Genomic DNA, 15,660 nt, shown 5'->3' with positions numbered 1-15,660 from the left:
ATTTTAACCGACTAAACAGTTCGATTTTAAAGTGCCTTCACAGCCAACTTAATATGAGATTAGTTAACAATATATAAATTAAGAATAGTCAGTTTAGTTGAAAACTAAATGATAAATATCAATTCAAATTAAGTTCATGAAAAAAAAAATACTAATAATTTTGTGAATGGGAGCAGAGTATTTTTTCCAAGTTCTGACAAAAAAAAATATAAAATACGATTTTGTTTATGGTTATGTCTTTCGTTCGAAAGCTCCCTAGGTTAGCTATATAATAACTTTAATTATTAAAAATTTATAATTATAAAATCATATAACTATAATAACATAATATTAAGTTTTATAATAAGAATAATAATACAGTTTTATACTAAAATAATGTAATATTATAACATGTAATTATATATTATAAAAGTAATAACTATAAAAAATAATATCTATTTTTGATGCGTGTATGGAGTGAGTACGGAGTAAGTACGGCCGATGGGCCATGAAACAGAGATCGGCAGCGCCGGTTTGGACCTTGTGGGTCTAGTGCCGTCATACTTACTTTTTACTTACTGACCTTTGTGATAATAAAGGTACAAAGTATTAAAAAAACCTCCAAGTGTACTTAATAAGAAATACTAGTTTATGGAGTAGGTATAAGGGCACTTGGGATACGGGGGGCCGCAAGAGATATTTGGTGTGCTAGTAGTTTGAGACCCGAAGACAGTTTTAGTCCCAGGGTTATTTCCCTTGATTTGTGCAAGCGTAACTCCTATTTTGAGTAAGTGGGATCAGAGTTATAGGGCCGAAGGAACTGGGTAAAATCATTAGACAAGCTAAGATATTCAATAGGCCATATTCATAACTTCTGAAAAAATGACGTTATTTTTTTAATATTTAGTCCTTCCCCTGTACAGGTTGTTTAACGGGCTACCCTCTGAATACCCTTTTGGGAAATGTTCATTGTCATCAGATTTGAGTCCTTGATTTTTAGAATAAATCCGTTTTACTTTGTTCCTATCCTGATGGAGAGATCCTTCCTCGATAAAAAAAAAATAGGATACAGGCTACCCTCCTCTCAGACATGGGAAACATAAACCTCCTCTCAGACTATGGGAAACCATTGTTGTTGCCTATGAAGAGGTTGGCGCACCGAACTTTAAAGAATGAGTCATTCATCAGGAAATTATTTCCCCTTGATCGTTATGCTAAAAATTTTGAGATTGTAGGTTCTTGAAGCTGAAAAACGCGGAGCATCTGGAGTGCTGCTGTTTTCTGACCCAAAGGATTTTTCTCCAAGAGGCCGTAATCAAGTTTACCCTAACACTGTAGACTTACCTGAGGATGGTGTACAGTCAGGAACGTTATTGCTGAGTGATGGTGATCCACTAACTCCACATTATCCTTCTATTGGTGAGTCAAACATATCTGAAATATTTGAATTCTCTTTGGTGAGGGATGTCTAACCAAAAGGTTTTAGTTTCAATTGGATTTCTCTCATTGGTGAAAATAATTCATTCTTTTATTCTATATGTTCTATACTCAGCCTCATTCAAAAAAAGTTTGAAGTAGTGCTAATCTATGGATGATATTTTAATTTTATGAATCTTTTGATGAAGCCTTCTTCTCCTACAAATACAAATTAAGCTTTTTTCTTTTATTTTTTTCTTTTTTAAGCTTTTCTACTTCATTTTCTGATTTATGGCTGTTGTTTTAGTTTACTATTTAGTTTTCTTTTTTTCTGAAGAATTAGTTGTTACGTTCAGTACATACAATAATTATGTTCTAACTTCTTCGTTCCGGGTGTATTTTTGGGTTGTATTGTAATATTGAATCAGATAAACATTCATCAAAGCATAAAAGCAAGTCTTTTCTCTCAAATAATTCATCATTTATCTGCGCTACAATTATGGATTGTGCAGCAAAGAATTTTAATTAAAACAATACCGACAGTGCAAGCTCCCTGTACTCACTTGCTGCTACAGCTGCTTGGCTACTTGGCACTGCCAAATTAGACTTGAGCTTGGCATATCTATGAGTTTTGTAAAACGGGTGTGAGTTGATTTTTGTAAGCCTGCCTGCAAGGACTGTAAACTGAGAGCAGTGCTGTGCGATATAACAGACTTGAGTTGTACCATGGACTCTAACTTTTTTGCTCTTAGGCCTCATTTTCATTCCCTTGAATTCTTTTTTAGGAGCACTGCCAGCAAAGCATTATTTAAATCTGCTATATTAATATTCTTTTAAATAGGGGTTTAAATCATTGCTACCACAATATGACGATTACTGCCAAGAAGATTGCGTTGACTGTGTCTATGTTTTTGAATATTTCTAAAAGCTTTTCTGAGTAAGGCATTGACCCCGATGCGAAGTAAAAAGACAACACCATCATTGCTCAAAAATTATTTAATAAACATACGGTCGAAGATTTTAATCATTTTTTGGCTTTAGATTCAGCTTATTTCGACGATGACTCAAAAATGATGAGGGAACTACCAAGAATTCCTGCCCAACCAATTGGATACAAAGATGCTGAATATCTATTACAGTAAGTATTTATTTTTTGCAGCACCTAAGTTGCGCTGTCGATATAACAATTCTTGACCTAACTTACAAGCGGTAAAATAGCAAATAACGTGGCACCGGACTAAACTTTTGCATCTAAGTCGCTATGTAGTTGCAGCACCTAAGTCGTTCTGTCACATAAGAATTGTTAAGCTTAAGCACCTAAGTCGCTAAGTCGTTGCAGTACCTAAGCTGCTCTGTCACATAAGAATCCTTGACCTAACTTACAAGCAGTAAAACAGCAACTAACGTGGCGCGTGGCTAAGCTTTTGCACCTAAGTCGCTAAGTTGTTGCAGCACCAAAGTCGCTCTGTCACATAAGAATCCTTGACATAACTTACAAGCAGTAAAACAGCAAGTAACGTGGCGCGTGGCTAAGCTTTTGCACCTAAGTCGCTAAGTCGTTGCAGCACCTAAGTCGCTCTGTCACATAAGAATTGTTAAGCTTTTGCACCTAAGTCGCTAAGTCGTTGCAGTACCTAAGTTGCTCTGTCACATAAGAATCCTTGACCTAACTTACAAGCAGTAACACAGCAACTAACGTGGCGCGTGGCTAAGCTTTTGCACCTAAGTCGCTAAGTCGTTGCAGCACTTAAGTCGCTCTGTCACATAAGAATCCTTGACCTAACTTACAAGCAGTAAAACAGCTACTAACGTGGCGCATGGCTAAGCTTTTGCACCTAAGTCGCTAACTCGTTGCAGTACCTAAGTTGCTCTGTCACATAAGAATCCTTGATCTAACTTACAAGCAGTAAAACAGCAACTAACGTGGCGCGTGGCTAAGCTTTTGCACCTAAGTCGCTAAGTCGTTGCAGCATCTAAGTCGCTCTGTCACATAAGAATCCTTGACCTAACTTACAAGCAGTTAAACAGCAACTGACGTGGTGCGTGGCTAAGCTTTTGCACCTAAGTCGCTAAGTCGTTGCAGCACCTAAGTCGCTCTGTCACATAAGAATCCTTGACCTAACTTACAAGCAGTAAAACAGCAAGTAACGTGGCGCGTGGCTAAGCTTTGCACCTAAGTCGCTAAGTCGTTTCAGTACCTAAGTTGCTCTTTCACATAAGAATCCTTGACCTAACTTTCAAGCAGTAAAACAGCAAGTAACGTGGCGCGTGGCTAAGCTTTTGCACCTAAGTCGCTAAGTCGTTGCAGCACCTAAGTCGCTCTGTCACATAAGAATTGTTAAGCTTTTGCACCTAAGTCGCTAAGTCGTTGCAGTACCTAAGTTGCTCTGTCGCATAAGAATCCTTGACCTAACTTACAAGCAGTAAAACAGCAACTAACGTGGCGCGTGGCTAAGCTTTTGCATCTAAGTCGCTATGTAGTTGCAGCACCTAAGTTGCGCTATCACATAATAATTCTTGACCTAACTTACAAGTGGTAAAACAGCAACTAACGTGGCGCGTGGCTAAGCTTTTGCACCTGAGTCGCTAACTCGTTGCAGTACCTAAGTTGCTCTGTCACATAAGAATCCTTGACCTAACTTACAAGCGGTAAAATAGCAAATAACGTGGCACCGGACTAAACTTTTGCATCTAAGTCGCTATGTAGTTGCAGCACCTAAGTTGCGCTATCACATAATAATTCTTGACCTAACTTACAAGCGGTAAAACAGCAACTAACGTGGCGCATGCCTAAGCTTTTGCACCTAAGTTGCTAAGTCGCTAAGTCGTTGCAGCACCTAAGTCACTCTGTCACATAAGAATCCTTGACCTAATTTACAAGCAGTAAAACAGCAAGTAACTTGGCGCGTGGCTAAGCTTTGCACCTAAGTCGCTAAGTCGTTGCAGTACCTAAGTTGCTCTGTCACATAAGAATCCTTGACCTAACTTTCAAGCAGTAAAACAGTAAGTAACGTGGCGCGTGGCTAGCTTTTGCACCTAAGTCGCTAAGTCGTTGCAGCACCTAAGTCGCTCTGTCACATAAGAATCCTTGACCTAACTTAAAAGCAGTAAAACAACAACAAACATGGTGCGTTGAAATTTTATAATTAGCACCGAAATTAGAAAACTTTTTTCTTGAGAATTGTTGCAGGTAGAGAGAATGTGGTGCTACAATCTACAGCCAGTCGTTAATCGTTGGGCCGTGTAGTCGTCATCATTAAGTGAGAGAAACCGTGTGAGTTTTTTACCCTCATTACATTAAATTCTAAAGCATGACTCTCAGGAAATTCATTTGGTAACTTTATTCCTTATTAGATATATATTGGAAATACTAGGAAAAATTAACAGTTTGATTATGCCAGAAACTCGGATATACATTGCAGCCTACACCGGCAATTTTGACTACTGGTAATCAATCACTGGGACCTGTATGTGGTATTTTTGTATAGAGTCCTTGAAAAAAATTTGGCGGTACTAGAATTTAAAATTTGGCGCTACAAGCGATCAAAGAGCCGGGGGCATATACGGTCAAAAAGGGCCCTCCCCTACATCCACATCTCTATTCATAGTTTCCTTCTTCGATCCCTCCCATAGTGTCCTTACTTCATTTAAATCGTTTTCAGACCTCTTACCCCTTCCATTCAAGGACTTCCTGCTTTTAATTTGACCAGAAATAAACTGGGAGATGATGATAAAATATTTTTAAATAAGAGAAACATGCTATTTAAAAATACAAGTAAATCATTCAATAGAAACAAATTATTCAATGTGTTTACTTTTTTCTTCCTTTGCTTTCTTATTTTTCCCTTATTATATAGTAAGTTACAGCAAGAGTATCGGCCTAGTACCATTATCGGTGTGTTTTCTGCCCCCTTCCCTCCTCCATTGAAGGGCTTCCTGCTTTTAATTTGACCAGAAATAAACTGGGAGATGATGATAAAATATTTCCAAATAAGAGAAACAAGCTATTTAAAAATACAAGTAAACCATTCAATAGAAACATATTATTTAATGTGTTTACTTTTTTCTTCCTTTGCTTTCTTATTGCTTTCTCCTTTGCTTCCTTTGCTTATACAGCAAGAGTATCGGTATAGTATCGGTATTGGTGTGTCTTGGTGTGTTTTCTGACCCCTTCCTTCTCCGTTCAAGGGCTTCCTGCTTTTAATTTTACCAGAAATAAACTGGGAGATGATGATAAAATATTTTTAAATAAGCGAAACATGCTATTTGAAAATACAAGTAAATCATTCGATAGAAACGAATTATTCAATGTGTTTACTTTTTTTCCTTTGCTTTCTTATTTTCTGTTATTGTATAGTAAGTTACAGCAAGAGTATCGGTGTAGTATCGGTATCGGTGTGTTTTCTGACCCCTTCCTCCCTCCATTCAAGGGTTTCCTGCTTTTAATTTAACCAGAAATAAACTGGGAGATGATGATAAAATATTTTTAAATAAGAGAAACATGCTATTTAAAAATACAAGTAAATCATTCAATAGAAATAAATTATTCAATATGTTTACTTTTTTCTTCCTTTGCTTTCTTATTTTTCTCTTATTGTATGGTAAGTTACAGCAAGAGTATCGGTATCGGTGTGTGTCAGTGTGTTTTCTGACCCCTCCCCCCTCCATTCAAGGGATTCCTGCTTTTGATTTAACCAGAAATAAACCGGGAGATGATGATAAAATATTTCCAAATAAGAGAAACAAGCTATTTAAAAATACAAGTAAATCATTCAATAGAAACAAATTATTAAATGCGTTTACTTTTTTCTGCCTTTGCTTTCTTATTTTTCCCTTATTGTACAGTAAGTTACAGCAAGAGTATCGGTATCGGTGTGTATCAGTGTGTTTTCTGACCCCTCCCCCCTCCATTCAAGGGCTTCCTGCTTATAATTTAACCAGAAATAAACCGGGACATGATGATAAATTATTTCCAAATAAGAGAAACAAGCTATTTAAAAATACAAGTAAATCATTCAATAGAAACAAATTATTAAATGCGTTTACTTTTTTCTGCCTTTGCTTTCTTATTTTTCCCTTATTGTACAGTAAGTTACAGCAAGAGTATCGGTATCGGTGTGTATCAGTGTGTTTTCTGACCCCTCCCCCCTCCATTCAAGGGCTTCCTGCTTATAATTTAACCAGAAATAAACCGGGACATGATGATAAATTATTTCCAAATAAGAGAAACAAGCTATTTAAAAATACAAGTAAATCATTCAATAGAAACAAATTATTAAATGCGTTTACTTTTTTCTGCCTTTGCTTTCTTATTTTTCCCTTATTGTACAGTAAGTTACAGCAAGAGTATCGGTATCGGTGTGTGTCAGTGTGTTTTCTGACCCCTCCCCCCTCCATTCAAGGGATTCCTGCTTTTGATTTAACCAGAAATAAACCGGGAGATGATGATAAAATATTTCCAAATAAGAGAAACAAGCTATTTAAAAATACAAGTAAATCATTCAATAGAAACAAATTATTAAATGCGTTTACTTTTTTCTGCCTTTGCTTTCTTATTTTTCCCTTATTGTACAGTAAGTTACAGCAAGAGTATCGGTATCGGTGTGTGTCAGTGTGTTTTCTGACCCCTCCCCCCTCCATTCAAGGGATTCCTGCTTTTGATTTAACCAGAAATAAACCGGGAGATGATGATAAATTATTTCCAAATAAGAGAAACAAGCTATTTAAAAATACAAGTAAATCATTCAATAGAAACAAATTATTAAATGCGTTTACTTTTTTCTGCCTTTGCTTTCTTATTTTTCCCTTATTGTACAGTAAGTTACAGCAAGAGTATCGGTATCGGTGTGTGTCAGTGTGTTTTCTGACCCCTCCCCCCTCCATTCAAGGGATTCCTGCTTTTGATTTAACCAGAAATAAACCGGGAGATGATGATAAATTATTTCCAAATAAGAGAAACAAGCTATTTAAAAATACAAGTAAATCATTCAATAGAAACAAATTATTAAATGCGTTTACTTTTTTCTGCCTTTGCTTTCTTATTTTTCCCTTATTGTACAGTAAGTTACAGCAAGAGTATCGGTATCGGTGTGTATCAGTGTGTTTTCTGACCCCTCCCCCCTCCATTCAAGGGCTTCCTGCTTATAATTTAACCAGAAATAAACCGGGACATGATGATAAATTATTTCCAAATAAGAGAAACAAGCTATTTAAAAATACAAGTAAATCATTCAATAGAAACAAATTATTAAATGCGTTTACTTTTTTCTGCCTTTGCTTTCTTATTTTTCCCTTATTGTACAGTAAGTTACAGCAAGAGTATCGGTATCGGTGTGTATCAGTGTGTTTTCTGACCCCTCCCCCCCTCCATTCAAGGGCTTCCTGATTTTAATTTAACCAGAAATGAACCGGGAGATGATGATAAAATCCTGATACCCCAAAATCCTGATACCCCCTGAAAAAGAATACACAAAATCGATGACATAATAGTATATCCCTGTAAATAAAATAAAGCAGCCGTGGGCAATTCCCAGAAAAGATAAACAATTATTCTGTATTAATTTGTGTTTTTGGTCCTTGAGGGGGGGGGAGGTAATGGATTAACTGAGATTTTTTTTCCCTGCTTCCGTCCTGTAGGCTTCTGTTTTCCAGGTGTTGGACTTCTAGACTATTGAATTTTGTTTTCCTCGCGTAACAGTCTTAGTAAGTAACGCTTCCAGTAGTACCCTGTACACATGATTTTTCTTAGTACCAAAATTAACAATCAGTGCCCCCGGTACTAGGTACATTTCAACTTTTTGAGTATCTAAATTATCAAGCTACCGTCCCGAATTTCTATGTAAATAGGCTCGACCTGGGTACTGAAGAACTGAACTTAAACTATACCAAATGATATAAGAACTATATTGCTATATTCGATTTAATGAATCGGGTTGAGAAGCTACTGAATAAGGGAAAAGTGAAGTGGGCATTATGTATATTTTTTTTCCAGGTGACCATGTGGAAGAATTTGCTGTAGAAACGTCAGCGATTATTCATTTCCTTGGGAATTGAAAGTCCTAGTGCCTTTTTAAGATCCAAAAATTGATAGGAGGGCAGACAGCCCCATCGTCCTTTTTCAGTCCTTCCCCCTCTCTCAAAACTGATCGAAACTTTGAGATAGCTATTTTGTTTAATATAGTGAAACGGTCCAATAGCTATGCCACTATGGATTACCCGACCAAAACACTTTTCTTGGTTTTCAGGACACGACTATTCACAGTCCCTGGGGCAAGGGTTATTTATTATATAATTTCTCCATGGTTTTTGTATAGTTTGGATTTTTAGGAAAAAGGAATGTTGGATTGTAGACGTTTTCAGAAAGGCTAAGGATATTAAAATAAAAATTCACGGGATGTTGAGCTTCATCAAAAAACACTATGTGCATCTGGGTCATCAAAAAGGCATGTGTTCAATATCTTAGGAACAGCCAAGGGTATTAAATTGAAGCTTTAAGGATTACCACTACTCCTACTACAGCTGCTCTTACTTCCGCTACTATTACTACCAAAACCACTAATACTAAAAATATTTCTTCTACTACTACTATTGGTACTACCTCGACTCCTTGCAGGTACGACTACCTCCGATTATGACCAAGGGCGACTACAACTGCGACTACTTATGACTTCAACTGCTCATGACTTAACGACTTGCGATTGTGACTTTGACTGCTTCCGATTGCAACTTTGACTGCATATGACCACAACTGTAACAACTTACGAATGTGACTACCTGTGACTGCGAACGTGACTTCTCGTGACAGTGATTGCCGTTGGCTGTCACTACTTATGACTGCGACTGCAACTAATTGCGGCTTTGACTACGACTTTTTGCTAGAGCGATTAAGACAACTTTTGACTGAGACTGCGACTGCTTCTGACCGCAATTACTTGCAACTGTGACTGCGACCACTTCTAACTGAGACTACTTATCATTGCAGCTTCAACTACTTATGACTCTTACTAAGTTCGACAGTGACTGCTTGCAAAAAGTGACAAATTGCAACAATGACTGCGAACTACTTGCAATTGCGATTGTAACTACTTACTATTATGACTACTTTTGACTGTGATTACTTATTATGACTACTTGTGACTGTGACCACTTGTGACTGTGACCGCGATTACGAACGCCATTACCGCTTCACTAAAAAAAAAAAAACAACAGACATTTTAAACATTTTCTCTTTCATAACAATGTTAACCAAAAATTGCTAAGGTTTTCAGGAATGAATTTCTGTATATATCAAACTTTCAATTCTTTTAGTTCTTCTCAGTAATGTTGGCGATTATGGGATTTTTTCTCTTTTTGTCGGCTATATGTCAAATAAACAATTCTAATGACAAAGTTCCAAAAAAATTGTTTTCAGTAAGGCATAAATAACGCTCTGATCTTTAGAAGACCTGAGGAACGTTAGCCTTACTGCCGTTTGTGGTAATTTCTGTTCATTTGAAGCCTGACTTGGTTATTAATCGTAATTTCTGCTCATTTTAGGTTGCATTTACTAATTGATAGTCATTGATGCTCGTTTTGTGCTTGAGTTATTATTTAAGTTTGTTTCTGCTCGTCTTTAATTTAGTGTAGCTCTCAACTTTTCTTTCAAAATCATCTTCTGTAGAACAAACTTGTTGTCTTTAAATTGACAATAAATAAAACAAGCTTATAGCATAGAAAAAGGGACATACATCCCATATGTTTCCATTCCGGATCTTCATTTAGGACGGCTGATCTTAGACACCTGTAGGAGCGCTGATATGATGCAAATATGACGTCATTTTTAAAATGTTTGAAAATGATAAAGATATCATTTTGTGGACTAATAGGAGCTAATAGCGCTAATATGAAACAAATGAAAAGCTCTGCTGATCTTTTTGAGTTTTATTTAGAACCAACCAAGCAGAGATTAAGGTTGTTGACAATATAACTGCTTCTGGGATGCGACCGTTATTTCGTTCAAATTCGAATAGGGCTTAAAATTGGATTTACAGAAGAATTTCATAAAGGTCTGACCACTTTCGGGAAGATTGCAACCATTTTATAATAAGCACTGAAATCGGTTTTACAAGGTAACTTTGCAAAGGCATGACCTTACCTCCTGCAACATTATTGCAGGGTACACTGTTTATCAACAGTATATCCACTATTGATAACTGTTTTTCAACAGTTTAACATCAATAATGTTTATCAGCATTATCGATAAAAGATTGGAAGATTTCAAATCCTCCGCTAGAAAACTCAACCAACAGTGGTCTTCCCTCTTCGTATAGTATGTGGTTAGGTTTTGTTCTTTTTTTTTGTCTTACTCTGTCACTAGGGCTACAGCCCTCTTTGGTTTTGTTGACGGGTCAGAAATAAATTGAATTGAATTGAATTATTAATGAGCTTTTTCTGACTCTGTGTCGGCTGTTAAATTAAACAGTAGTTAAATATTTAAATAGTTTTGTTGATTATTGGAGCCTTTAGTTCTGTGGGGTGTTTAATCTTTTCTTCTGTTTATTTCAGTGGTTTAACGGGAGTTTTAATGAATACCACGAAAATTAGATTCAAAATTACGGAATAGTACAATCTTGGTCCAAAATTTTCCTTCATAAAGAGTTTGAAAATTGCTTTAGGTTTTAAGTATGATTCAATAGCGTTGCACAAAAATGTATATTTAATCATATTCGTTTATATCTACATTATTTTAGGAAGCTAGGCGGTAAAGAGTCTCCTCAAGAATGGAAAGGGGACCTCACCACAGACTATAAATTGGGTGGTACCTTTGTTGAAGCAGGAACCAAGCTAACAATGGATATTAGAACAACAAGAGAAGTAAAAGATACTTACACAGTTATTGGGACTATACCAGGCTCCGTTGAGAAAGGTAGTAGCATACCAGCAACATATAGTTTCAAATACATTTGCTTTATTAGGTCATTTAGCGTAAAAGTGTTTATTAAGAATGTATAGTAGTTAAGTAGTGTGAGGATTCTTATGTAAGTAAAAATTTTTGAAAACACATTTTCCTTCAGGGAAATTTGAAGAAAACCCCAAAAAATCTTTGGGATTGGGGATGCACTGCAATCAATCTTCAGGTCCTGGAGAAAAAAGAACAAGTTAGGAGATCTATAATGTTTTCATGGGCACGCAAGTAAAACTTTAGACAAAGAGTGGGAGAATAAGATGGTATTAACAGGGGCACCATTTTTTGGTGGGGGCAGGGGGCATTAGCCCACACCTCTTTTTCCAGGGGTCCAAGCTTCTATGACAAAGGGTCTTTTGCCGACCTTTTTTTTAAATGACAGAAATTATCATAAATGTGAGAGGTGTTACTACCATAGTAACCCTTTTCACATTTATGATAATTTCTGTGGTTTCAGGTTCAAATTCATTATTTAATTTCTAATGAGTTTTTTTTATTCCGATTTGGACTCATAGATTGGAAACAAACATTTCCAATTTTTGAATGTTTGAAAATGATAAGGACATCATCTTGTGGACTTTTTTTCTGTTAACAATATAGGACATCATATTCTGTCATCTTATCACGCTTTCACAAATATTTCACAACTATCTATAAGCTGAAAGTAAATAAAAAAAAAATTTATTTTAAAGAAATTCATTGAGATGAAATTCGACTTAGCACAAGTTTTATACATTGCTTACTAACTGATAGATTCTTGTTGCAATTTTTTTTCATTTTCTTTCTACCAAGAAAACTTTATCAAATATATTGACATAATTTATATTTCAAAATTAAAAATTCATTTCAACTTTTTTGCCCTTACTTAAAAATTCGATCTATTACTGACCATAGATCCTTTGGGGCGGGGGGGGGGGGTTTATTCGCGCCCCCCCCCCCCCCATCCCCCCACGCGCGTAAGTCGTTACGCGCCATATTAGTTACGCGCCGTAGTTAAATATATATATATATATATATATATTTAGCTAGGTAAAACTTGTGAATATACAACATTCTTGGCTGTCCCATTGTCTGTGCATATAAATAGATTGTCAGGTTTACCGACTCTTGAACATGCAACATTTAATTGCCCATGGGAAAAACAATCTGTATTCAGATCTATACCTCATTATTCTAATGATTGCCCTTGAGCTTTGTTGATGTTGATTGCTAATCGAACATTCCCTGTGTCCCCGTCGTCATTTATATATCCCTCTGTGCCCCCCGGCGTCCCCGTTGTTGTTTTTTCCCTGTGTCCCGGTCGTCATTTGTGTCCCGGCGTCCCATTCTGTAATTTCTCTTTGAGTGCCGCGGTCGTCATTTATATTCCCTGTGTCCCGGTGTCCCGGTCGTCATTTGTGTTCCGGTGTCCCGGTCTGTACTATTTCTTTGAGTGTCCTGGTCGTCATTTATATTCCCTGTGTCCCGGTCGTCATTTGTGTCCCGGTGCTTTGTTGATGGTGATTGCTAATCGAACATTCCTTGTGTCCCGGTCGCTTTCTCGACCAGGACACAGGTCGCTTTTTATATATAAAAAGCGACCTGTGTCCCGGTCGCTTTATATATATATATATATATATATATATATATATATATATATATATATATATATATATATATATATATATATATATATATATATATATATATATATATATATATATATATATATATATACTAGCTGTTGGGGTGGCGCACCCCAATACCTAGTTGGTGGGGTGCTTCGCACCCCCCAAGCCCCCCCGCGCGCGTAAGTCGTTACGCACCGTATTAGTTACGCGCCATTGTAGTTGTGTCCCTGTGTCCCACCTGTGAATATAGATAGATTTATATATATGTTTCAAACTACGTAAAAATTGCGAATATACAACATTCTTGGCTTTCCCACTTCTAGGAGCTTTCCGTTTCCAATTGCCAGCAATTGATCTGAAAATGTTTGACCAGAGTCATCGTTTTGCAATCGGACACGTATATTTGTAGTTAATTTTAATATTTCTACGTGTGCCCATAAATTAGAATTTTTCAGGCAAGCATTCATTTCGTCTGCAGGAGTTAAACTACGTAAAAATTGCGAATATACAACATTCTTGGCTTTCCCATTGTCTGTGCATATACAAAGCCGTATGTACTAATAATGACGTCATATGCAAACGCTCTTTTTACAAACAAACAAACATGCATACACACAACTCGTTTTTATATGGATAGATAGATAGATAGATACAATACAAATTAACTGCGTAAAACTTGCGAATATACAACATTCTTCGCTGTCCAATTGTCGCTGCAATAAATAGATTGTCAGGTTTACCGACCCTCGAACATGCAACGTACAATTGTCCATGGGAAAAACAATCAGTATTAAGATCTATACCACATTTTTCTAATGATTGACCTTGAGCTTTGTTAATGGTGATTGCAAATGCTAATTGAATTGGGAATTGCAATCTTTTAAATTGAAAAGGCAGATCCGTTGGAATCATGGGAATACGAGGAATAAGAACAGCCTCACCCTCAAAAGGCCCTGTCAAGATTGTGGCCTCTATTAGGTTTTCCATTGTTTTTTTTACGGCACGTCGCGTGCCATTGCAAAGCTTTGGTGGGTTGATATTTCTTAAAAGTATTATTGGTACGCCTATTTTTAGTTGTAGCACGTGTGGTGGAAACCCTGAAAGATCTATGGAATTTAAAAATTCAGATGGATAATTAACCACTTCATTTGGTTCCAAAACTGTGTCGACTGACTTGTAAAGGACTGCCTGGTCTCGAATCTTGGTCAAAACAATATTGTTGATTTCGTGGACGTCTATATTTTTGGGTGCGAGAACCGCTCTTTCACTTAGCCATTTATTATTTTTATAATTTTTTAGAATATTCGGAAATACTTTTTCAATCAATTCATTTTTGGACGTCACTAAATTACAGAAATCAGCAGGTAGTTGTATACGTCCTGAAATTGAGTCGACTGGGAGCTTTCCGTTTCCAATTGCCAGCAATTGATCTGAAAATGTTTGACCAGAGTCATCGTTTTGCAATCGGACACGCATATTTGTAGTTAATTTTAATATTTTTACGTGTGCCCATAAATTAGAATTTTTCAGGCAAGCATTCATTTCATCTGCAGGAGTTGATCTAGGTATTATAGGTAATGTTTGCCTGAAATCTCCCGTAAGCAATATTAATGTGCTGCCAAAGGGTTTCGACTTCCCTCTCAAATCTTTCAAGCATTGATCCAGAGCCTCGAGCGACTTTTTGTGTGCCATTGTGCACTCATCCCAAATAATAAGTTTGCATTGCTGCAATACTTTACCCATCCCAGATGATTTGGAAATATTGCACGTGGGAGTTTCTGTAGAATGCAAATTCAGAGGCAATTTCAAAGCGGAATGAGCAGTTTTTCTACCAAGCAGCAATGTTGCGGCTATTCCGGACGACGCAATTGCCAACGCTATATCATTTTTTGATCGAATTGATGCCAAAATCAGTTTTATCACAAACGTTTTACCAGTACCTCCTGGCGCATCCAAAAAGAAAATTTCTCCAAGGTTGTTATCGACACAATGCATTATCGTATCATAAATGTCTTTTTGTTCCGACGTTAACTTGGAAATAACAACGTTCTGATTCAATTTTAGCATACATATCAACGACAAATTGGTGATACAATAGGATATTGTAGGGCATCGTAGCATCGATGAGTTTCAGCAATTTTTAACAACTGAGCGTTTCGCTTATGAAGAACAATATCTCGAGGTAAAAACTGATCACCGACCATAACGATTGCCACTTTGTCGATAGTTAGAGCATTGTATCTACGCACATGTTGGCCAGGAGGCGTTTTGTCAGCGGAAATAACAATTTTATGCGTATCAGTAGGCATCAAATCGATGGCTGTTTTGAACAGACGCACTAAATTATTATTTTCGTGGAAAAGATGTTGCAATTGGGAAACGATTGTCCTTTCAACGTTAGGAGAAATTTCGCAACGTGCATTCAATTCAGAATTTCTATCACTGATGAAGTACAATTGTAAAAATTTATGATTCTCGCCTGAGAATGGTAGAAGGGACCCTGCTCTATGATAAATTTGCCCTTTTACTTTGAAAGTAGACATAAATTGATCTGGATTTTCCATTTGGGCTCCAAACGACGTCATTTGGAAACATGAGTTGTATTTTCTGATTTTTGACAAAAAACGCTTAGATTCTGACGTAGTTCCAGTAAGGAAAGTCTTCAATGGCTTTGGTGGTGCAGCCAATAGAGGAAGTTTAACTTTTCCTGAG

General features: G+C 36.7%; 1 protein-coding gene across 1 annotated transcript in view; it reads left to right on the top strand.

Moving 5' to 3' along the window:
• Positions 1 to 15,660, top strand: part of LOC136026873 (putative N-acetylated-alpha-linked acidic dipeptidase) — a 102,533-nt gene that overhangs the window by 47,444 nt on the left and 39,429 nt on the right. Inside the window, exons 6-8 of the mRNA XM_065703661.1 lie at positions 1,215 to 1,398; positions 2,437 to 2,533; positions 11,124 to 11,299. Coding sequence (XP_065559733.1) covers positions 1,215 to 1,398; positions 2,437 to 2,533; positions 11,124 to 11,299 — 457 coding nt within the window. The remainder of the gene's footprint in view (positions 1 to 1,214; positions 1,399 to 2,436; positions 2,534 to 11,123; positions 11,300 to 15,660) is intronic.

The sequence above is a fragment of the Artemia franciscana genome, chromosome 5 (genome assembly GCF_032884065.1).
Source record: "Artemia franciscana chromosome 5, ASM3288406v1, whole genome shotgun sequence".
Lineage (NCBI taxonomy): Eukaryota > Metazoa > Arthropoda > Branchiopoda > Anostraca > Artemiidae > Artemia > Artemia franciscana.
The sequence above is the reverse complement of the archived record's forward strand: the minus strand, read 5'-3'. Positions and strand labels throughout refer to the sequence as shown.